Source organism: Manis pentadactyla, chromosome 11 (assembly GCF_030020395.1).
Source record: "Manis pentadactyla isolate mManPen7 chromosome 11, mManPen7.hap1, whole genome shotgun sequence".
Taxonomy (NCBI): Eukaryota; Metazoa; Chordata; class Mammalia; order Pholidota; family Manidae; genus Manis; species Manis pentadactyla.
The window spans coordinates 114,470,724-114,493,342 of record NC_080029.1 but is presented as its reverse complement, the minus strand read 5'-3'; the positions used below and the strand labels follow the sequence as shown (position 1 = coordinate 114,493,342).

Here is a 22,619-nt window from a genome sequence, read left to right as displayed (position 1 = left end):
TATACAAGCAAATACAACTATATTTGGATGCACTTTACAAAAAAAAAAAATTAAAGGTAACTTTTTCATGTTCTTCTTTCTATCTACACTTCTAACACCTAACTCTGTACCACCTCTTTTCTCAGCTCATTATTCAATAAACAGTGAAAGTTAAATGTTCAAGGAATTGTTATTAACTCTGCCACTGGTAATATTTCATCCACCTGTTTTCCTCTATTTTTTCCACTCCATACACATCCAGTTTTCTAAAAAACTTATACCTATTTCTAAAGTCTAAAGTGCCTAGAATTTAACAAACATGAGCTTCACGCAACTTAAGTTAGCTTAACGCCTCTGAGGAATTCAGGAGGGCGGAAGTGATGAGGCGGGGAGCCATGGGATAGGCGGGACCCGGAAAGGCCTGGACGGACGTTGGGGGACGGGACCTTGGGGAGGCGGATCCAGCCGGCTCCGCCCGGGTCTTGCGTAAATTTGGCGCCAAATGCCGTGAGTACTTCCCGTGGCGGGAGCTCCAGAATCTCGCGAGAAATACGATTTGCCCGCCTCAGCCATCTCTTCGGTGGTGCAGCTGCTGTGTACCTGAGGTGAGAGCGGGCGAGCGGGCGGGCGGGCGAGCGGGCGGGCGGGCGAGCGGGCGAGCGAAGTTTTTGAGGGGAAAGACGGCTGAGGGAATCAGGAGTGGGTGCGGGGCGGGGGTCAGGGAACGGGCGTGGAGGCTGGAGGGCGTGGCTGAGACAGACTTGGGCCGAGCCGATTGGAGCGGAGAGGAGGCCTGAACGCCCGCCACCTGTGGGGAAAGGAGGTCGGTGGGGAGGACGGGGGCCCGTTTCCCCGTTTGTTTCGCGTCTTCCTCACACTAAACCGAGGCTTTGTGCGGGAGGCAGGGTGTATCAGATGCATCTTTACGCCGCCAGCATCTGTATAGGATTTTCTAAACGTAGAAGGCGTCCTGTGAATGTGGAATGACTGAAGTTGGGGAGACAATAGACGGGAGTGAGGATGAGAAGGTTGGAGAAGAGGGACGGGGTCGGAAGTTGGTGTTTATAGAGGTGCTTAGCAAAGGGGGGCATCGAGTCAGCCTGGTAGGACTTCCCTTTAGACAGGGGTTCTGTCTTGATAACTTGGAAAAAGATGGACATGGGACACCTAAAGGTCTAGGGACAAACTCGTTTGGATGTTAAATTTCGTTGTCCCCTTCACTTCACTGGGAATTTGAAGACTAAAGGAAGAATTTAAGAGAATTTCACCAACTGTCTAAAAAGACAGTATGCTCAAGAAATGAAAGAGATACCTTATTTACTACCAGCTTACTGACAAGCCCCAACATGCCTCGCCGATTCCTTACATTGCATCTTGCTACACTCAAAATAGTTTGTGCCCTGTCATCAAACTCAGAGCTTGCAGTTGGCCTCAAGGGTGTGTGAATCCTATTTCTTCCCGGAGGGTTTACTACAGTGGGGCTAAATACACTTACCTTAGATAGGAAGCTACGTTAGGTGATATGACCTCTAACTGCCTGTCCAATTTTTAAGATCTTTGTCTTTGAACCTTACTTCAGGATACAGTACGTCATCTTTGGGAGTGAGTACATTGTTTTGTTTCATGTGCTTGTCGGTGAAATATAGAATTTGAGAGACTTTAGAGATCATCTAGCTCCAGTAGTATTACAGTTTTGGGGAAGCTTTGGCGTTCTTCGTTCCAACAAATATTTATTGAGCACCTGCTGTGTACTGGCTTTGGACATAAGTGGTGGAGGACAAAGCTACAGTCCAATATGGGAGAGAAACATTAATAATGCTTAAACAGTCACAAATAGAACCAAATATTGGAACTGGGTAAGTTCTATGAAACTCATGCTTGACACTTTGAATGTTTATTATAGGAGGATTTCATTTAGGGAAATAGGGGTAACCTTTTTGAGGAGGTGATAGTTTAAATCTGGAAGAGATTAGCAGTTAGGGAAGACTTCAAAATAGGAAACAGACTTTGCCAAAGGTCTAGTGGCCTGAGGGATAAGGTGCTTTTAAGGAACTGAAAGAAAGGAATATGGTGAGTGGTATGAAGGGAGGCTGGAGAAGTAGGAAGGTGCCAAACCACGTAGGGCCTTGGAGTTTTATCATCTTAAGGGCAGCAGAAGACAGTGAAATATTTAAGCCAAGTGGTAATGTGATTGGCTTTACACTTCTAAAAGTTTATGGAGAATGGAAATCAAGTGGAAAGGATATGTAGGGTGGGGAAAGGAGGTGTCAGGGATGACCTGTACATTTCTAACTTGAATAGCTGGATAGATGTCATTCACTGAATTGGGAAAATTTAGAAGTTCAGTTTTGTACATAATGAGTTATAGGTGGTGCCTTTGAAAAATTAAAGAACTGTAAAATGAGTAGGGATCTGGTGTTCAGATTTGATGCCTGGGCTGGAGATTAGTCAGTTATTTATAAATGATTATTAAAGCCATGTGCATACGTGAGTGAAGAGAGCCTAGGATAGAGTCTATGTACTGATGAGGTTAGAGGAAGATAAATCTGCAAAGAACCAGAAGGAATGCCCAGAAAGAGAGGAAAACCAGGTGAGTACTATGTTGGAGATTCAGTGAAAACACTCCCAGAAAAAGGAATTGACAAAAAATGTCAAACGTTGCTGAGAGATCAAGTAAGATGGTACTGAAAAGCATTCTTTCAGGTTACCAACCTGAAGATTATTTTACTTTCTTCAAAAGAAACCTGCCTAGAAGACCAATATGTAAACAGATTTTTTTTTTCTTAAAGCTACTCTGGTTGAAGTGGGTAAGGTACATATACCCTGCCTATTACATACCCATTTGGATGACAGTTTAAAATCCTCTGAAAAGTCAAAAAAGTCATCATTTTATGATAGGGGAAACTCAACAGTTGAGGTAAAATGATTTGCTCAATATCATGAAGTTATTTAGTGATAGAGTGCATTACAGCTCCGCTGGGATTTCTAGCCCAGTTCTTCCATAACTTGTTATCTTCATTTTTCATGATGTGTGAGTTTGAAATATGGTTTAATTAACTGAAATACGTGGGTTTTACAGCAGGTGGAACCTAACTGCTTAATAGCAAGACTACTTGGAAGAATAAACATGTTTACTTTTTTTCCGCCTAGAGGAAAAGATGCTGGAACCCCAGGAGAGTGGCTTGGTTGACCTACCAGATTATGAGCATATAGAAGATGAAATTTTTCCTCCTTTCCCACCTCCAGCTACTCGAGGAATAGACGATGGTGAAGGAGCTGAACCTTATGGTCTGTACAGAGTTCCAAAAAAGTGTCCACATTCAGTTATCCATCTGTCAGCTTAAAATGATATATTCTGTAGATGAGGCTTAAATTATTTAAGTAATGTTAAGTCTTGGTATATTTCACCAGAGTCAGGGAGAGAAGCACCTGTTCCTGTACCTCCAAAGAGAACAGTTAAAAGGAATATACCCAAGCTGGATGCTCAGAGGTACATTTACTATTTGTTACTTTTTCTTTAGATCATTTTTTCTTATGTTATAAGCTTTTGGTTGGGATGATTTGGAGATCAGATACTTCTAAACACTTTTTTTTTTCCAGTTCAGGTAATACTTTTTCTTATGTTCTTGGTTTGACCTTGATAGCTCTAGACAACTTGAAATTCAAAACATATTTCTATTCACAGATTAATTTCAGAAAGAGGGCTTCCAGCATTAAGGCATGTGTTTGATAACGTTAAATTCAAAGGTAAAGGTCATGAGGTAAGAAATGTCTGATTTTTATTTTAGACCATTGTCTTTTAAAATATCAAAACTGTGGGCCCATTATCATGTTCTTAGGAATCTTAGAATCTTTCACAGATCATATCATTCATCATCATGTCTCTTAAGAAACAGTGATATAGTAGAAAGGGCACTGTTCGAAGAATCAGAAAGCATGTCTTGTAATCTCATTTTTGCCTGTGTGGCTGTATGAAAATCACATCTGAGTTTATAAGCCTAAATTGGTACTTTATAGTTTTGAGGAATAAAATTGACTTTGTCCTCCTCAAAGAGTGATTTTTAAGCTTTGTGACAGCAATGATACTTTGCCTGTACTGATCACTTATGGGTCCCCAAGATATGGCACAGTGCCTGGTTCATAATATTCAAGTTAAGTTTTGTTGAAAAATGAAAATATTTAAGAATTGTCAATCACTCTACAAATATAAATTTTTTTTAAGTCTCTTATTTTTAAATCGTTACTTCTATTATTTTGAAATTGCATAGAGACAGTTTTTTGCAGATGTTATCTTTGTAGAACTTAGCAGCTTATGAAGCTTTCAAATGTATCATTAACTCTCAACCTGTGGTATGCAGGATGATTGAAAGAGAGAAGAGGCTGTTGCATTACTAGGGAAACAGGATGAAAATAGCCTGGATAGGGTAGTAGCAGAGAGTTGAACAACATGTAGTACTTGTAGGTGACTGGATATTGAGAGCTAAAAAAGGAGTAAAAGATAATCCCAGTATTTCAAACCTAGAGGACTGAAAAATTGTAGTACTTTTGCTCAGTTTCAGTGGACAGGAAAAGAGAATATAAGCCTGTGATCTATTTTGCCACAAAACGAAACATAAATTAGAATATTTTAAAACCATACCCACTCAGTTAATTCATTTCCCTTGTGAAATTTTCAGGGAGTAATGATGAATTGGTGCTTTGAATTTATGAAGTCTTCATCTTTTTCATAAGTCCTTTACTGAAATAAATATTTTGTGTTTCTTCACTGGGTGAGGGTGGGCTCTGAAGGAGTTTACTTTGATCTTCTGTACTTCTGGTCTTGGAATTCTTACTATTTTCTCACACAGTTGAATCCTTACTGGTTTTTTCTCCATGTATGACTTAGGACTTCCCACTGTACTTAGGTATTTCTTTTCTTGTGTCCTTTGAGTCTAGTATGTCATTGTGAGGTGACTGGACCAGCTACCCCCAAGAATAAACATGTTTACTTGGGGGAAAATGTTCTTAGGTGATTTAATTTTTAATTTTAAAAATAGCTTTCATTTTCATTATCAGAATGAGAATGATAAGACATTGTGCTCCCAGTATTATATATTTAATTATTGGTAGAGTTAATTGTCTTGACCATTGGCTTGGACAAGATCAAATGACAACAGTAACTCAACATTTGAGTCCTTCCTTTGTGTTAGGCATTTTACTTCTATTGCTTAATCTCCATAATGACTCTGAGGTATGTATATTATTCTCATTTTATACTTGAAGTAAAAGGCACAGAGCAGTAAAGTGATTTGTTCAGTCACACAGCTATTAAGTGGTAGAATTGAGATTTGAATCTATGCAGTTTCATCCAGGGCCTGTGCCTTTAACCACCCTCCTATGTTAAAATCTGTTAAGAATAAAATATTTTACAGTAAAACCAGGAATTTGGAACTTTTCTCATTTATGGTCTAGTTAAGTAAACTTTGATTTTCCATTTTAATAAAAAAAATTAATGTTAAGTTGAAATTTCAAATTAGAGAGGTATTGTCGTCTGAGAATGTTTATTCTTGCTAGTCTTTGTTACTTTGCCCTTCAGATTTCTGAATGTATTTTCAGCATTGGATTCTTAATGCTTTCTTCTCTTTATATGGTTTAGGGACCTGTCACTTTGTTTAGTTATTCCTAAAAGATACCTTGACATATTTTGTTAAAGCTTATTTTCAAGTATTACACTTCTGAAAAGACACATGTGATTATCTTTTTAATTTTTTATCAAGTTTTTATACTGGGTATTTTTTTCCCTCTAATTAAAAAAAATCTGTATTCAGTATATTTTTAGACTGCAGTCCTCTAAGCCTTTAAATATTTTTCTTCAAAGTTTCTTCAGAAATTTCTAACCTTATAAATGACACCAGTGACTTTGGTATTACTATTTAAAATCTGCTGACAAGGTCAGTTGTGAGAATGAGTCTCCTATTTAGCATTTTTATTTTTATGTGCCAGGCTGAGGACTTGAAGACACTAATCAGACACATGGAGCACTGGGCACATAGGCTATTCCCTAAACTGCAATTTGAGGATTTTATTGACAGAGTTGAATACCTGGGAAATAAAAAGGAAGTTCAGGTAAGCGTTGAAACTATGAATATCATTCACAATGCTAAGTAGTACAAGGATAGATTTAGTTGAGCTCAGTAGCTGTTCTGGGGGGAGTCTTCATTTTGAAATCTGCCATGGTAGAGAAAAGGAAGATTAATAATTGCTGTTTGAAGAACAACTCTTTTGAAACCAAGCATTGAATAAATGACCATTTTCTCCTAAATGTTATTGGTGAAATTGTAAAAATACCTCTTCATTTTCAGACCTGTTTAAAACGAATTCGACTTGATCTCCCTATTTTACATGAAGATTTTATTAGCAATAATGGTAAGACTGAATTCATCTATTTCATAATTTTGCTTTCAGAAGTGGATCTGGTTGGGATAGGAAGTAGTACAGGACTGGGTTCTTAGTCTATATTGAGTATATAAGTAAAGTACAGTAAATAGGAATGAGTTAAAATGCCTTGGTATATCTGGAATGTTCTGTATGACATTTGATTCTTAAAGACATGGCTGCAGTGCCACTAAGAGATATAAAAATATATTTAGCCACAGAACATGAGCTTTTGAGAATTCTGGTGGTAACTCATTGATCCTCTATAGTGCAGAAAATTTGATGGAAATATTTCACATTTCAAGAAACACTTCACTCAAGAGTATAGATCGTGTATATAAGACTTTAGTTAAGACCTACGTGACTGTTCTTGGTATAGATTGCATTTGTTAGTTGTACAATGCAATCATAGGCAGTCACATACATAAAATATGGTTCCTGCCGACAGGGTCTGTATAGTTATCAGATTTTCTGTGCGATGGCTCCATACATGTTTGTTTCTGGTTTTTTGTTTTCCAGACTTTTAATAGGTGTGGTAGAAAATACAGGCTCCATGTAAAATTCCCTTATTACAAATTGCTTTTAAAAGTGTGAAGGATTGTGATTTAAATGATCCAAGATTTAATTTTTTGGTAAGAAACAGTGTGTACCGATGGCATTGGAATTTAGTATATGGAATTAGTTATTAGAGTACCAAGTCCCACAAACTATATCCCTAGGTTAGTTTATTCAGCAGCACTTTTTTAGCAGTGTACTGTGTGCTAAAGATTCAGGGATAAAGATGAATAAGGTCAGTCCCCTTGCTTCACAGGCTAACAGACTAGTGAATGAGTCAAACATATAACCTTGCCAGTAGCTGATAGGTGCAATAATCAGAGATACGAACAAGGCTCAGGGTAGAGTGCAAAGGAAAGCATAGTTACTTTTACCTAGGGGAGGGGAACGCTTCACAGAAGACATGTTATGAGTACTTTGAAAGAACAGTCTTCAAAACTTTTGGGTCAGGTACCACAACTGTAAAAATGTTTTGAGCGTTTTATTATTTTCTAATGTATGTACTTAAACTGATAAATGTACATTTTTTCCTCACCAAAACATTACTATATACAGTTTTAAAGTGAGGACAATATGATTGAATAGTCTACTGAATTTTTTTAAAATCTTGGGCTAATACTTTTTTTGTCAGTGATTTACAGGGCTGATTGTAGATTAAGGTTTTTCTCTTCCAGTCATGGTTTTACCTTTATGAGATACCAAGTCCAAATGGAAGTAGAGCATCATTAACTGCACTTTTAATAAATCTTGATTTTCATTTTTCAGTCCCATTCAGTGATGCAGGGTTTTTGTTGAAGTTTACTAGCAAATTTTCATCTACTTTTTCTCAATCAAATGTTTTTCTTAAATGAAATCAGGGGTTATATTTTTATATTTTTAGCAAATGTGTAGTTACATCACTCCTCTGCTCAAAGCTCTGTAGTGGCTCCTTATTTCACTCAAAAGCTAAAATCCTTATAATGCCCTACCTGGCCCTACAGAATCTGTTTCTGTCTTCACCCTATCCACCTTGCCTCTTTGACTGTATCTTTTACTATTCCCCACTTACACTGCTTCAGCCACACTTGCTTCCTTGCTGTTCCTTGAACCTTCTGTATTTCTGTCTTAAGGCTTTTGCACTCTTATACTCTGCCTTGAACACATCCTCTGTCTTCCCTCCAACCCCCAAATCTGCATGGCTAATTTATTAACCCTCTTCAAACTGCCCAAAAGTCAACTCAGTGAACTCTGACCACACTGTTAGAATTGTACCCCCACCTGCATTCCTGATTCCTCCATGCTTTTTTTATAGCACTTCTCATTAATTATTATAGCATTTCTTGTCTAGTAGTTAATGTCATTTAGATGTCAAAATCATAGCATCGTGTAACACATTGAATATTTCTGGCTTTAGCTTTTTTGCCACAGTAGCTTCCCTATGAATGTTGCAGTGAATGAATTTCATGTGGCATTCTAATTTTTTTTAATCCCATTTTTGTCCTCATTAAAGCTCCATCAGTACTTTCGTTCACATTGTTTCTTTATAAAACATTGTATTAAAGAAGTAATTTACTATCGAACAGGTCTTTCATGACTTGCAAAAAAGTGGCTCTTTATTTCATTACTACCAATTCAGATCCTGTAAGCCCTGGAAGATGAAGCATATTAGAAACTCTAGATATTGCAAAGTTGTTTCTAATACTTGTTTCCTACATGTACTCTATTAATATTTCTTGACAAAGGAATGTATTATAGTTTCTTGCCACATTTCTTTCCATGTCAGGAAGGAAAAGTGTATGACTTATGATCTTTGACTCTTAAAGAACAAACCTCAAAGGATTGTAAAAGGCTGGATTAAATACATGATTTTTAAACTTTATTGGAATAATTGTAAAGGTTTGTCTTCATGTTTTCAATGTTTTGCTAGTTGTGATGTTTTTTACTATCAATACCTAATACCTCAAGGCACAGTATATTTATATATAGGACAAGGATAGTATATATAAATTCACATTTCATATGGTGGTCTTGGTGATAATTTTTTTGCCTACTTGTCAGATCTGATATGGTTATCATTTTTTTTGACCCCGTTATGTGAATGATACAGACAGGAGATGAAGTGTTATCTTTGCCATTTTGTTAGTGTTTGCTTGTGCTTCTGTTATCTTCTACCTACAGGCATTTTGTTATTTTGCAAAAATCTTTTGAAGCTACCATTTGTGCATTTTGTTGGGATTGTTTTGGTTAAAAACTACATAGTCTGTCATACTATGTAAGTGAACATTCAGAGTCAGCTGTATGTCAGAATATGCTGAAATTTAAAAATAAGTGAGGGCACAGTTCTCCCACTTTCTGCAGGGTGGAGCTGCCTATATGGAAGCTTTCAGACTAGATAATAAAGGTCATGTGGATAAGTGCTAGTTTGTCACTGCCAGTCCTTATTTTAAATATAAGCTAGTAAAATTTAATTTGTTTTAATTTTTAAATGAAGTATAAATGGAAGATCTAATATTTACTTTCCATACCACTAGGGATCATTTTAAGGGCATCCTGTTTTGAGATAACTGGTGTATAGGGCTTTAAGAATTTATTAAGACCTGTAATGTAGAGAACACTGAAGTTTTAAAAAAATTATCTTGGAAATATGTCCATACACCTCTAAATTCTTTTCCTTTTTCACTATCTGTCTGGGGTTTACCTTAGTTTAAAAAAAGGCTAATAAAAAATGATTATGTATGATATAGATACTACAGCAAGCTATTAAAGTGTTCTTGTTTAATGTAAAACAATATGCTTTGGATTCTTTAAGCTCCTTTATTAGGCATAAAATATTTCTAATTAAAATTCAGTTGGGTGACCTCTTTATATATTTTGGATGTCAACCCTTTATCAGATCTGTCATTTATGAATATATTCTCCTATACTGTAGTGTGCCTTTCTGTTCTCTTGGTGGTGTCCTTTGCTGTACAGAAGCTCTTCAGCTTGATATAGTCCCACTTGTTCATTTTTGCTTTTGTTTCCCTTGCCTGGGGAGATTTGTTCATGAAGACTTGCTCATGTTTATGTCCAAGAGATTTTTACCTATGTTTTTTTCTAAGAGTTTTATGGTTTCATGACTTACATTCAGGTCTTTGATCAATTTCGAATTTACTTTTGTGTATGGGGTTAGACAGTGATCCTGTTTCATTCTCTTACATGTAGCTGTATATGTTAATTGACCATATATGTTTGGGCTAATATCTGGACTCTCTATTCTGTTCCACTGGTCTGTGGGTCTGTTCTTGTGCCAGTACCAAATTGTCTTGATTACTGTGGCTTTGTAGTAGAGCTTGAAGTTGGGAAGTGAGATGCCTCCTGCTTTATTCTTCCTTCTCAGGATTGCTTTGGCTTTTTGGGGTCTTTTGTGGTTCCATATGAATTTTGAAACTATTTGTTCCAGTTCATTGAAGAATATTGTTGGTATTTTGATAGGCATTGCATTGAATCTGTAGATTGCTTTAGGCAAGATGGCCATTTTGACAATATTAATTCTTCCTAGCTAGGAGCATGGAATGAGTCTCCATTTGTTAGTGTCCTCTTCAATCTCTCTTAATAGTGTCTTGTAGTTTTCAGGGTATAGGTCTTTCCCTTCCTTGGTTAGGTTTATTCCTAGGTATTTTATTCTTTTTGATGCGATTGTGAATGGAATTGTTTTCCTGATTTCTCTTTCTGTTAATTCATCGTTAGTGTATAGGAAAGCAACAGATTTCTGTGTATTAATTTTGTATCCTGCAACTTTGCTGAATTCAGATATTCTAGTAGTTTTGGAATGCGTCTGTTCATCAGGGATATTGGTCTGTAGTTTTCGTTTTTTGTGGTGTCTTTGCCTGATTATAGTATTAGAGTGATGCTGGCTTCATAGAATGAGTTTGGAAGCATTCCCTCCTCTTCTATTTTTTGGAAAACTTTAAGGAGAATGGGTATTATGTCTTCTGAATGTCTGATAAAATTCAGCGGTGAATCCATCTGGCTGAGGGATTTTGTTCTTGGGTAGTTTTTTGATTACTGATTCAATTTCGTTGCTGGTAATTGGTCTGTTTAGATTTTTCTGTTTCTTCCTTGGTCAGTCTTGGAAGGTTGGATTTTTCTAGGAAGTTGTCCATTTCTTGTAGGTTTTCCAGCTTGTTAGCATATAGATTTTCATAGTATTCTCTAATAATTCTTTGTATTTCTGTGGGGTCTGTTGCGATTTTTCCGTTCTCATTTCTGATTCTGTTAATGTGTGTAGATTCTCTTTTTCTCTTAATAAGTCTGGCTAAGGGCTTATCTATTTTGTTTATTTTCTCAAAGAACCAGCTCTTGGTTTCACTGATGTTTTCTATTGTTTTATTCTTCTCAATTTTATTTATTTATTCTCTGATCTTTATTATGTCCCTCCTTCTGCTGACTTTGTTCTTCTTTTTCCAATTTCAATAATTTTGACTTTAGAGTATTCATTTGGAATTGTTCTTCCTTCTATAAATAGGCCTGAATTGCTATATACTTTCCTCTTAGAAAAGCCTTCACTATGTCTCACAGAAGTTGGGGCTTTATGCTGTTGTTGTCATTTGTCTCCATATATTGATTGATCTCTATTTTTATTTGGTCATTGATCCATTGATTATTTAGGAGCATGTTGTTAAGCCTCCATGTGTTTGTGAGCCTTTTTGTTTTCTTTGTACAATTTATTTCTAGTTTTATACCTTTGTGGTCTGAGAAGTTGGTTGGTAGAATTTCAGCCTTTTTGAATTTACTGAAGCTCTTTTTGTGTCCTAATATGTGGTCTATTTTGGAAAATGTTCCATGTGCACATGAGAAGAATGTGTATCCTGCTGCTTTTGGGTGTAGAGTTCTGTAGACGTTTGTTCGGTCCATCTGTTCTAATGTGTTGTTCAGTGCCTCTGTGTCCTTACTTACCTTCTGTCTGGTTGATCTGTCCTTCAGAGTGAGTGGAGTGTTGAAGTCTCCTAGAATGAATGCATTGCATTTTATTTCCCCTTTTAATTCTGTTAGTATTTGTCTCACATAGGTAGGTGCTCCTGTGTTGGAAGCATAGATATTTATAATGGTTATATCTTCTTGTTGGATTGACCCCTTTATCATTATGTAATGTCCTTCTTTATCTCTTCTGACTTTCTTTGTTTTGAAGTCTATTTTGTCTGATACTAGTACAGCAATACCTGCTTTTTTCTCCCTGTTGTTTGCATGAAATATCTTTTTCCATCCCTTGACTTTTAGTCTCTGTATGTCTTTGGGTTTGAGGTGAGTCTCTTGTAAGCAGCATATAGATGGGTCTTGCTTTTTTATCCATTCTAGTACTCTGTGTCTTCTGATTGGTGCATTCAGTCCATTTATGTTTAGGGAGATTATTGAAAGATATGTACTTACTGCCTTTGCAGGCTTTAGATTCGTGCTTAGCAGTGGTTTAAGGTAGCTTCTTTACTATCTTTCCATCTAACTTAACTCGCTTATTAAGCTATTATAAACACAGTCTGATGATTCTTTATTTCTCTCCCTTCTTATTCCCCCTCCTCCATTCTTTATATGTTAGGTGTTTTATTCTGTACTCTTGTGTTTCCTTTGAGTGCTTTTGTAAAGAGTTGATTTTATTTTTTGCCTTTAGTTAGTATTTGGTTGGTCTGCTTTCTTTAGTGTGATTTTGTTTTCTCTACTGACATCTATTCAGCCTTAGGAGTGCTTCCATCTAGAGCAATCCTTTTAAAATATAGAGGTGGTTTGTGGGAGGCAAAACTTTTGCTTGTCTGGGATTTGTTTAATCCCTCCTTCATATTTAAATAATGATCGTGGTGGATACGGTATTCTTGGTTCAAGGCCCTTCTGTTTCATTGCATTACATATATCATGCCATTCTCTTCTGGCCTGTAAGGTTTCTGCTGAGAAGTCTGATGATAGCCTGGTGGGTTTTCCTTTTTATGTGATCTTTTTTCTCTCCCTGGCTGCTTTTACTACACTGTCCTTGATCTTTGCCATTTTAATTCTTACATGTCTTGGTGTTGTCTTTGTTGGGTCCCTGGTGTTTGGAGATCTGTGCACTTCCATGACCTGAGAGACTTATTTCCTTCCCCAGATTGGGGAAGTTTTCAGCAGTTATGTCCTCAAAGAGATTTTCTATTCCTTTTTCTCTCTCCTTCTGGCAACACTGTTCCTCTTGCAAAATCCTCCACTAGAGGGCGTGCACTGCCCAGCCCTGGGAAGCTGCATCATCTTAATATTCTTTTTTTTTTTTTTTTTTTTAATGATTATTTTTTATTGAAGGGTAGTTGACGCACAGTATTACATTACATTAGTTTCAAGTGTACAACACAGTAGTAGAACATTTATATACATAATTCTAGGTTCCAGCTATCACCCTACCAAGCTGTTACAATATATTGACTATATTCCTTATGCTATACATTACATCCTGGTTACTTATTTATTTTACCATTGGAAGTCTGTCCTTTTTTTTTTTTTTGTGAGGGCATCTCTCATATTTATTGATCAAATGATTGTTAACGACAATAAAATTCTGTATAGGGGAGTCAATGCTCAATGCACAATCATTAATCCACCCCAAGCCTAATTTTCATCAGTCTCCAATCTTCTGAGGCATAACAAACAAGTTCTTACATGTAGAACAAATTCTTACATAATGAATAAGTTACATAGTGAACAGTACAAGGGCAGTCATCACAGAAACTTTCGGTTTTGCTCATGCGTTATGAACTATAAACAGTCAGTTCAAATATGAATACTCATTTGGTTTTTATACTTGATTTATATGTGGATACCACATTTCTCTCTTTATTATTATTATTTTTAATAAAATGCTGAAGTGGTAGGTAGATACAAGATAAAGGTAGAAAACATAGTTTAGTGTTGTAAGAGAGCAAATGTAGATGATCAGGTGTGTGCCTGTAGACTATGTGTTAATCCAAGCTAGACCAGGGCAATAAAACATCCACGTATGCAGAAGATTTCTCTCAGAACAGGGGGGGTGAGGTTCTAAGCCTCACCTCTGTTGATCCCCAATTTCTCACCTGATGGCCCCCCCTGCGACTGTGCCTGTCTTAGGTTGTTCCTCCCTTGAGGAATCTTACCCGTCTCTGGCTAACCAGTCATCTTCCGGGGCCATACAGGGAAATGTGAAGTTGGTAAGTGAGAGGGAAGCCTTATTGTTTGAAAAGGTTAGCTTTTTACTTCTTTGCATATTTATGCCCTGTGGCTTCTATGCCCAGCATTTGTCTTGAGGTATCTTTACCACTTGGAAGAATTATGATACTCGGTAAATTTGATACGAGGCACGAATTCTATTTAAGGGTTGTAATTAGGAAGGAAGAAGAAAAGCTATAGAAGTAGCAGGCGGAAGAGAACATGGGAAGATTGATTATTTCTTTGGCATATCTTCTTGTAGAGTAACTTCAGCATGTATAGGTTTTAAGCTACTACTTAAATTGCGCACACACATTAACATAATAGGAGTATAGTTACATAACCAAAGCATATCTGTAATTACCAGCCATCTCCAGTGAAACCAAGTAAACCAGTTAGGCACCTTAGGCATTTGTGAAAACTTATCTATGACATGGTGGATATTGTCCAACTGAACTTGAACAGTCTGAGAGAAATCAGACAAATTAAAACAACCCATTCCTGGGGACTGTTCACATGCCATATGTTCTTTTAACAGTAAATAGTCTGTAGTTGTAAGACTTTGGAGCGCTACAATTTGCACTTCTCCTAATTCTTGGTTGAGTTCCAACAGTATAGATCCAGTCAAATTTGTTGTTTTACTGTATGCACAGGCCAGCTTAGATATCTCCTTCCTCATTCCCATGGCAAGTCCAGGAACTGGTGGGATGAGTGCATCTACAGCTGTAGCAGTGCGTGGATCTTTGTTGGGGTTTTTTGATGATCATCTTCTGGCATGAGTCTTCCAGAGAGTGCTGATGTTGGAAGTTCTTTTTCATATCGTATCTTAGTTCATTTTCGGGGTAGCCCAATTAGGCTTTGATCCTCTGTATAAACACAAACAGACCCTTTGCCTACACTTTTATATGCCCTTTATACCCTTGTGTAGAAATCGTTGGAGGTTACCACACAGGAACTGCCCTTTTTTTTTTTTCTTCTTCGTTTTTGGTATCACTAATCTACACTTACATGACGAATATTATGTTTACTAGGCTCTCCCCTATACCAGGTCTCCCCTATAAACCCCTTTACAGTCACTGTCCATCAGCATAGCAAAATGTTGTAGAATCACTACTTGCCTTCTCTGTGTTGTATAGCCCTCCCTTTTCTCCTACCCCCCCATGCATGTTAATCTTAATACCCCTCTACTTCTCCCCCCTTATCCCTCCCTACCCACCCATCCTCCCCAGTCCCTTTCCCTTTGGTACCTGTTAGTCCATTCTTGAGTTCTGTGATTCTGCTGCTGTTTTGTTCCTTCAGTTTTTCCTTTGTTCTTATATTCCACAGATAAGTGAAATCATTTGGTATTTCTCTTTCTCCGCTTGGCTTGTTTCACTGAGCATAATACCCTCCAGCTCCATCCATGTTGCTGCAAATGATTGGATTTGCCCTTTTCTTATGGCTGAGTAGTATTCCATTGTGTATATGTACCACATCTTCTTTATCCATTCATCTATTGATGGACATTTAGGTTGCTTCCAATTCTTGGCTATTGTAAATAGTGCTGCAATAAACATAGGGGTGCATCTGTCTTTCTCAAACTTGATTGCTGCGTTCTTAGGGTAAATTCCTAGGAGTGCAATTCCTGGGTCAAATGGTAAGTCTGTTTTGAGCATTTTGATGTACCTCCATACTGCTTTCCACAATGGTTGAACTAACTTACATTCCCACCAGCAGTGTAGGAGGGTTCCCCTTTCTCCACAGCCTCGCCAACATTTGTTGTTGTTTGTCTTTTGGATGGCACCCATCCTTACTGGTGTGAGGTGATATCTCATTGTAGTTTTAATTTGCATTTCTCTGATAATTAGCGATGTGGAGCATCTTTTCATGTGTCTGTTGGCCATCTGTATTTCTTTTTTGGAGAACTGTCTGTTCAGTTCCTCTGCCCATTTTTTAATTGGGTTATTTGTTTTTTGTTTGTTGAGGCGTGAGAGCTCCTTATATATTCTGGACGTCAAGCCTTTATCGGATGTGTCATTTTCAAATATATTCTCCCATACTGTAGGGATCCTTCTTGTTCTATTGATGGTGTCTTTTGCTGTACAGAAGCTTTTCAGCTTAATATAGTCCACTTACTCATTTTTGCTGTTGTTTTCCTTGCCCGGGGAGATATGTTCAAGAAGAGGTCACTCATGTTTATGTCTAAGAGGTTTTTGCCTATGTTTTCTTCCAAGAGTTTAATGGTTTCATGGCTTACATTCAGGTCTTTGATCCATTTTGAGTTTACTTTTGTATATGGGGTTAGACAATGGTCCAGTTTCATTCTCCTACATGTAGCTGTCCAGTTTTGCCAGCACCACCTGTTGAAGAGACTGTCATTTCGCCATTGTATGTCCATGGCTCCTTTATCAAATATTAATTGACCATATATGTCTGGGTTAATGTCTGGATTCTCTAGTCTGTTCCATTGGTCTGTGGCTCTGCTCTTGTGCCAGTACCAAATTGTCTTGATTACTATGGCTTTATAGTAGAGCTTGAAGTTGGGGAGTGAGATCCCCCCTACTTTATTCTTCTTTCTCCAGATTGCTTTGGCTATTCGGGGTCTTTGGTGTTTCCATATGAATTTTTGAATTGTTTGTTCCAGTTCATTGAAGAATGTTGCTGGTAGTTTCATAGGGATTGCATCAAATCTGTATATTGCTTTGGGCAGGATGGCCATTTTAACGATATTAATTCTTCCTAGCCACGAGCATGGGATGAGTTTCCATCTGTTAGTGTCCCCTTTAATTTCTCTTAAGAGTGACTTGTAGTTTTCAGAGTATAAGTCTTTCACTTCTTTGGTTAGGTTTATTCCTAGGTATTTTATTTTTTTTGATGCAATTGTGAATGGAGTTGTTTTCCTGATTTCTCTTTCTGTTGGTTCATTGTTAGTGTACAAGAAAGCCACAGATTTCTGTGTGTTGATTTTGTATCCTGCAACTTTGCTGTATTCCGATATCAGTTCTAGTAGTTTTGGGGTGGAGTCTTTAGGGTTTTTTATGTACAGTATCATGTCATCTGCAAATAGTGACAGTTTAACTTCTTCTTTACCAATCTGGATTCCTTGTATTTCTTTATTTTGTCTGATTGCCGTGGCTAGGACCTCCAGTACTATGTTAAATAACAGTGGAGAGAGTGGGCATCCCTGTCTAGTTCCCGATCTCAGAGGAAATGCTTTCAGCTTCTCGCTGTTCAATATAATGTTGGCTGTGGGTTTATCATAAATGGCCTTTATTATGTTGAGGTACTTGCCCTCTATTCCCATTTCATCTTAATATTCTTAAGGTGAATATTGTTCCATCTGGATTGGTTGCAAAGTTGTCCTATTATTCTTCAATTCCTAGAGACCCTTTTTTCTCTCTGTGTCCCAGCTTCTTTGTATTCCTGTTCTCTAATTTCTGTTCCATTGATCGTCTCCTCTACCTCTTCTAATCTGCTTTTAAATCCCTCCATTGTATGTTTCATTTCAGATACTGTGTTTTTCAAAGTTTGTCTCTTTCTTGAAGTTGTCCCTGAGATCTTTCTTGACTGTTTTTCTGTAGCTCCGTGAGCATGTTTATTTTTGTTTTGAAATCTTTATCAAGAAGGTTGGTGATTTCAGTTTTACTAAGCCCTCTTTGTGGTGTTTGAGAGATTTTGGTCTGAAGAAGTTTCTTTTGCTGCTTCATATTGCTAATGAATAATATGGAATAATAAGTTTGTGCAGGCAGCCCCCTCTAGTGCCCAGAAGCTCCTCTCACTGGAGCTGCCCAACACCTGGAGCAATGGTGGGGGTCGCAGGTGAGGGCACCAATACCTGCTGGGAGGAAGGAGCTCTTTCCTGCTTCCTGTCTACAGGGCCTGCTTCCTGCCAGGGCCAGTTGACTGAGCATGCAGGGAGGAGCTTCTGCATTACACCCCTGTAGCTACAGTAGGCAGGGCTGCTGTCCAGCTGGCCTGGTGTGATGGCAGGGGCAGCAGGTTAGTGAGCAGGTGCCAGTCAGGAGGAAGGAGCGGCAGGCTGTGTATTGCTGTTGGGGGCCTTGAGGCTGCATTGCCAGCCGGGGCATGAAGCGCCTGAAGCTCCTGAAAGTTCCTGACCTGCTGGGATGATTTTGTCCACCTGTCCTTTCTCCTGAACAGCAAGCTCTGTGTAATCCTTGCCCCTTTAGCAGCCCTCCCACTGTTGGGAAGTCTTTCAAAGCACCCGCCTTTCTTTTGTGCCAGAGCAGCCAGTTGTGGGTACCTGTTCTCCACAAGCGGCTGGAATCTCACTCTCTCAGTATTCTGCCTGTCTTTGCTTTCCAACCCCTCTAATCTCCAGAGCACTATGTAATGTGGGTTCATGCTCCCAGAGTAGATCTCCAGTGGTGGGTATTTAGCAATCCTGGGCCTCTGCTCCCACCCCACTCCATTTCTGTCCCTCCTGCCAGTGAGCTGGGGTAGGGGGAGTGCTTGGGTCCTGCCGGATCTAGGCTTTGCTACTTTACCCTTTTCCACGAAGTCTTCTCTTTTCCCCAGATGTAAATCATCTGTTTCAGTGTTCTTTCTGGTCACTTTCAGGATTAGTTGTATTTGCTATATTTTCATGTTATATGTGGTTTTGGGAGAAGGCTTCTGTCTCATTTCTCATGCCACCATCTTTTTCCCCTCCCAGGTCTTTGATTCATTTCAAGTTTATTTTATATATGTAGTTAGACAATAATTCAGTTTCATTCTCTTACATGTAGCTGTCCAGGTTTGCCAACACCATTTGTTGATGAGGCTGTCATTTTCCCATTGTATATCCATGGCTCCTTTATTGTATACTAATTGGCTATATACGTGTGGGTTTACATCTGGGCTCTCTATTCTGTTCCATTGATCTATGGGTCTGTTCTTGTGCCAGTATCAAATTGTTTGATTACTGTGGCTTTGTAGTAGAGCTTGACGTTAGGGAGCATAATCCCCCTAGCTTTATTCTTCCTTCTCAGGATTGCTTTGGCTATTTGCGGTATTTTGTGGTTCCATATGAATTTTAGAACTATTTATTCTAGTTTATTGAAGAATGCTGTTGGTATTTTGATAGGGATTGCATTGAATCTTAAAATGTCTCTTTAAGGTGATTTGTAAATATTTCTTTTAATTGTTTGAATCGAGCGTGTATTTTTAACATTCTCATGCCTCACAAATTGTTTCTTCAGTTCTCGCACCTTGTTACTTTAAACTAGTTTTCAATTAATAGTTACATAAGCCCTTTTTTTCTAACTAGTTAACCCTACGGTTGTACTTTTTTTTCTACTGCAGATGAAGAAGGGAAAAATAGTGGCCATGATGTAACTGCTACCAAATTAGAACCCTTTTTGACAAATTCATCTGAAAGTGAGAAGTTTGCTTCTGAGTCAAGTAGTAGAAGCCTAACAGAAGAACAATGTCAAAGAATTGAAAGAAATAAACAACTGGCTTTGGAAAGACGTCAGGCAAAGCTACTGAGTAATAGTCAATCCCTACAAAACGGTAAGTTTTATTCTGGGTTTTGGGTGCTGCCATTAATTTATCAAGGGCATGTTAGAAAATTGAACCCTCAAAATAAAATACTCTAGGAATAGAAAAATACAGTATATTAAGTTCATGAATATTTGAGAGAGTGTGTTAGCTATTTGGAATCCTCAAAGAAATTTAAATGAGCCCAAAATGGTTTTCTGGATAGCTGAGTACCTCCTAAAAAGTGACTTTAATTAGTCTTTCAAAATCATACTCTCCTGGCTCCTTAAAACACGATACAAAATTTTATCTTTAGGATCATAATTATGACCATCAATTATGGTACTTCCCTGAACACGTAAATGTCTTCTGCACCCATTGAGGATTTTAGAGCCATTTGCTATGACATCAATAGGTCCTAAAATGCTTTTAGTCACATGTGTCACTTCTGTTGTGCTTTTCTGTTGCATTCCCTTCTCTTTTAAAACTGCATTAAAATTTCCTGTTTTTAAAACGAACTGGGTTTGAAAACAGACCAACTTTGTTAAAGCTATATTTAAAAATAACTGCAAATTGGTTTTGAATCAAGCAGGATTGCAAGACTTGCTCAGTTTCCTGTCTAGTTATTCCTTTTGAAATAGGAAAATAATAACTATTTAAATAGAGAAGATACCATGTTATAAAACAATTTTTACCCAAGATAATAAAAAATTAATAAAAATAAAATAGAATTAAAAATAAAATTTTCAAATGAAAATTATTCAGTATGATTGTTATCTTGATTTTTTCCAGTTAAAATGAATTTAATTTTTAATTTTGTAAATGGATGTTTTACTACCATGTGAAAAATTACACAAAGATACTACTGTTGATGGCACTGTCTTCCTTACTGTCATTACCAAAGTATACTTGGCAGTAAGCATCTTACTACTGATCTTCTTTAATATACAACTTTAAAATTGCCCAAATGGAAATAAGGATCTTAAGTTTACTATAGATCACTTTGACGTACAGCTTTTAAGAGCATTTGATTTTTAAAAACTTCTGCCTAATAGTTGTGATTTTTGAATGGGAACAAATGGATTTGGCTGATTTAGTGCCTTTCAAGGCTTTGCATTTTTGTATCAGCTTTATACAGTATGTAAAAATGGCTTTATTTGGAAGAAAGTGATAAAGTTAATGCTAACTAAAAGCAATCATGGATTTTGTTTCTAAGCTTGTGAAAAGATTGGTATATCAGGTAAGGTTGGATTGCATACTTATCCTAATGATTTCTCTTTCAGACTTGTTAGAGGACACCCCCAGGGCACAGACAGTTGAAGAGGTTAATCCAGGTGAGGACAAAGAGGAGGAGTCCTCGGATGGAGTTAACATGGACATTCTAGACAGTCCACTGAATGATGCTGCTGACCATACTATAAATGAAGAAGAGGCATTAAAATTAGAGAAAACACAACTGGACCAATCCTTTAAAAATGCCCAGTAGTAACTTTATGCTTCATCTAGAAATGTCACTGAGGTTGGATAGGCCTCAACTAAGAGAAAAATCTATATTTGCTATCCAAGTTTGAGATTACTATATATTTAACTTTTACAGACTCCTGTCTAAAATCTCGTATTTGTAGTTGTTTCTTTAGTGTTCATAGATAATGACCACAAAAATGATTAGTAGTTAATAAGCAGTTTCTGCTTCTAGTGTGCTATTAAATGTCTTTTTTCACTAAATTGGGTGGTGTTTTAAGATGTAAATATTGAATGAATATTAAAGTCCACTTTTAAAAAGAAATAAAAATCTTACTGTCTCTAGAGGCTATATAATAAAAGTTTCTCATTGCTATTTAGTTCTGCAATTTACACTTCTGATAAAATGTCTGAGACTTTTTTTATATGTGTGTACATGTACTTTGAGAAGTCACTGACACGAAAGGCCTGCTTTGGTGCTAGGGAGGTTCTAATGCTCTTTTGTACCTCATTGACCAGTTGGAGAGAAACCTGCTGAGTACTGTGGGGAACAGAGCACCTAGGGAGCATTCATAGGAGACCTTTGAGTTGTAGGAGATTCCAAGGATTGGGAAGAACATGCATGATAATGATACAGAAATGAAAATCCAGGAAGTAAGATTTGGGAATGGTGAATATGAGTCTAGAAGTGTTAGGGCCAGATGGTGAGAAGACCTGATTGGAGTTTTTCCTGTCTGAGTTCATCAACTTGGTGGAGGGATAATTACAGCTAAGAAAGTACCACCTTGATAACCAAGTTTAAAAAAGGTCTATCTAGTTCTTGGGGGGAGATTCCCATGTGGGAGAGGGAAAGACAAATCTAGTTTTACAAACTGATGGGAAGTTTGCTTTCTGTGAGAAGGACTGGTAGGGTGGTGGTGCTAAAGTGGCTTCTAGCCATGAAGCTGGGACAGGCAGGCATCTTGTTCTCTTCAGGCTTTCGGAGTTCCGGTAGGGATGAAGAATGTCAACAGGGTTGGTTGAAAGGCCAGGAAGGTGAGCACAAGAACATATGGGTGGGAGCGTCATGGGGGCTCTGTAGGCTTGCGGGGACTGGCATAGTGAAGGGCCATGAAGTGTAAGCCTGAGGATTGTGGCTTATTGCTGCCAGTACAGATCAGCTAGAAAATGGAGCCCAGTCTCTTAAAATGCTGTCAATGCCTAAAGAAACTGCTTCCTCTGAATGGCCTATTCTGGCTTTTACCCACCTTTACAAATTGGATTTTGGAGGATATGACCAAGAGAAGTTACTTTTTTAGTGGTGGGATTTGTTGGCAAAATAACAAGTCTCCAACAAGAGGAAAGACCATGCAACTCACCATGTGAGGAATGCTCAGCAAAAAGTGGAGAGGGACGCTGGGGAGAAGAGACCTTACCTGTGTGCCCCACCCACCCCCTGTACCCAGTCCCCACCTGCTGCTGGGGACAGCAGGAGAGGCTTGAGTCAAATATGAAATAAGGGTTTTAGAATGAATAGGTGGACAGGCCTAAGTCATCTGAAAGTGACTGAAAAGTTAATCTGACAGGTGTCAGAGGGGGTTCTGTGACACAAATGGCCCAGT

The 22,619-nt window shown here is 37.9% G+C and overlaps 1 protein-coding gene and 1 non-coding gene across 6 annotated transcripts; both read left to right on the top strand.

The window, feature by feature from the left end:
- Positions 1–456: 456 nt before the first annotated feature.
- Positions 457–21,365, top strand: TIPIN (TIMELESS interacting protein). Of its 5 annotated transcripts, none has more exons than XM_036932340.2 (8): positions 457–584; positions 3,130–3,267; positions 3,391–3,469; positions 3,665–3,740; positions 5,962–6,084; positions 6,321–6,384; positions 19,381–19,590; positions 20,841–21,365. In XM_036932340.2, the coding sequence occupies exons 2-8, from the start codon at positions 3,138–3,140 to the stop codon at positions 21,041–21,043; spliced, it is 885 nt and encodes a 294-aa protein (XP_036788235.2). In that variant the 5' UTR covers positions 457–584; positions 3,130–3,137; the 3' UTR covers positions 21,044–21,365. The 5 variants fall into 5 exon arrangements, with proteins under 5 accessions (XP_036788235.2, XP_036788239.2, XP_036788238.2 ...); XM_036932344.2 differs by lacking the exon at positions 457–584 and adding an exon at positions 784–802; XM_036932343.2 differs by lacking the exon at positions 457–584 and adding an exon at positions 816–1,581.
- Positions 6,754–6,886, top strand: LOC118935784 (small Cajal body-specific RNA 14). The gene has a single exon (XR_005033996.1). It is a non-coding gene; the product is annotated as a small Cajal body-specific RNA 14 (non-coding RNA).
- Positions 21,366–22,619: the final 1,254 nt, after the last annotated feature.

Coding starts and splice junctions, on each gene's coding strand:
- TIPIN (XM_036932337.2), top strand. CDS start 2,545: ATGCCCAGAAAGAGAGGAAAACCAG. Junction 2,570..3,129: donor CAGAAAGAGAGGAAAACCAG/GTGAGTACTATG, acceptor TTTTCCGCCTAG/AGGAAAAGATGCTGGAACCC. Junction 6,385..19,380: donor AGATTTTATTAGCAATAATG/GTAAGACTGAAT, acceptor TTTCTACTGCAG/ATGAAGAAGGGAAAAATAGT.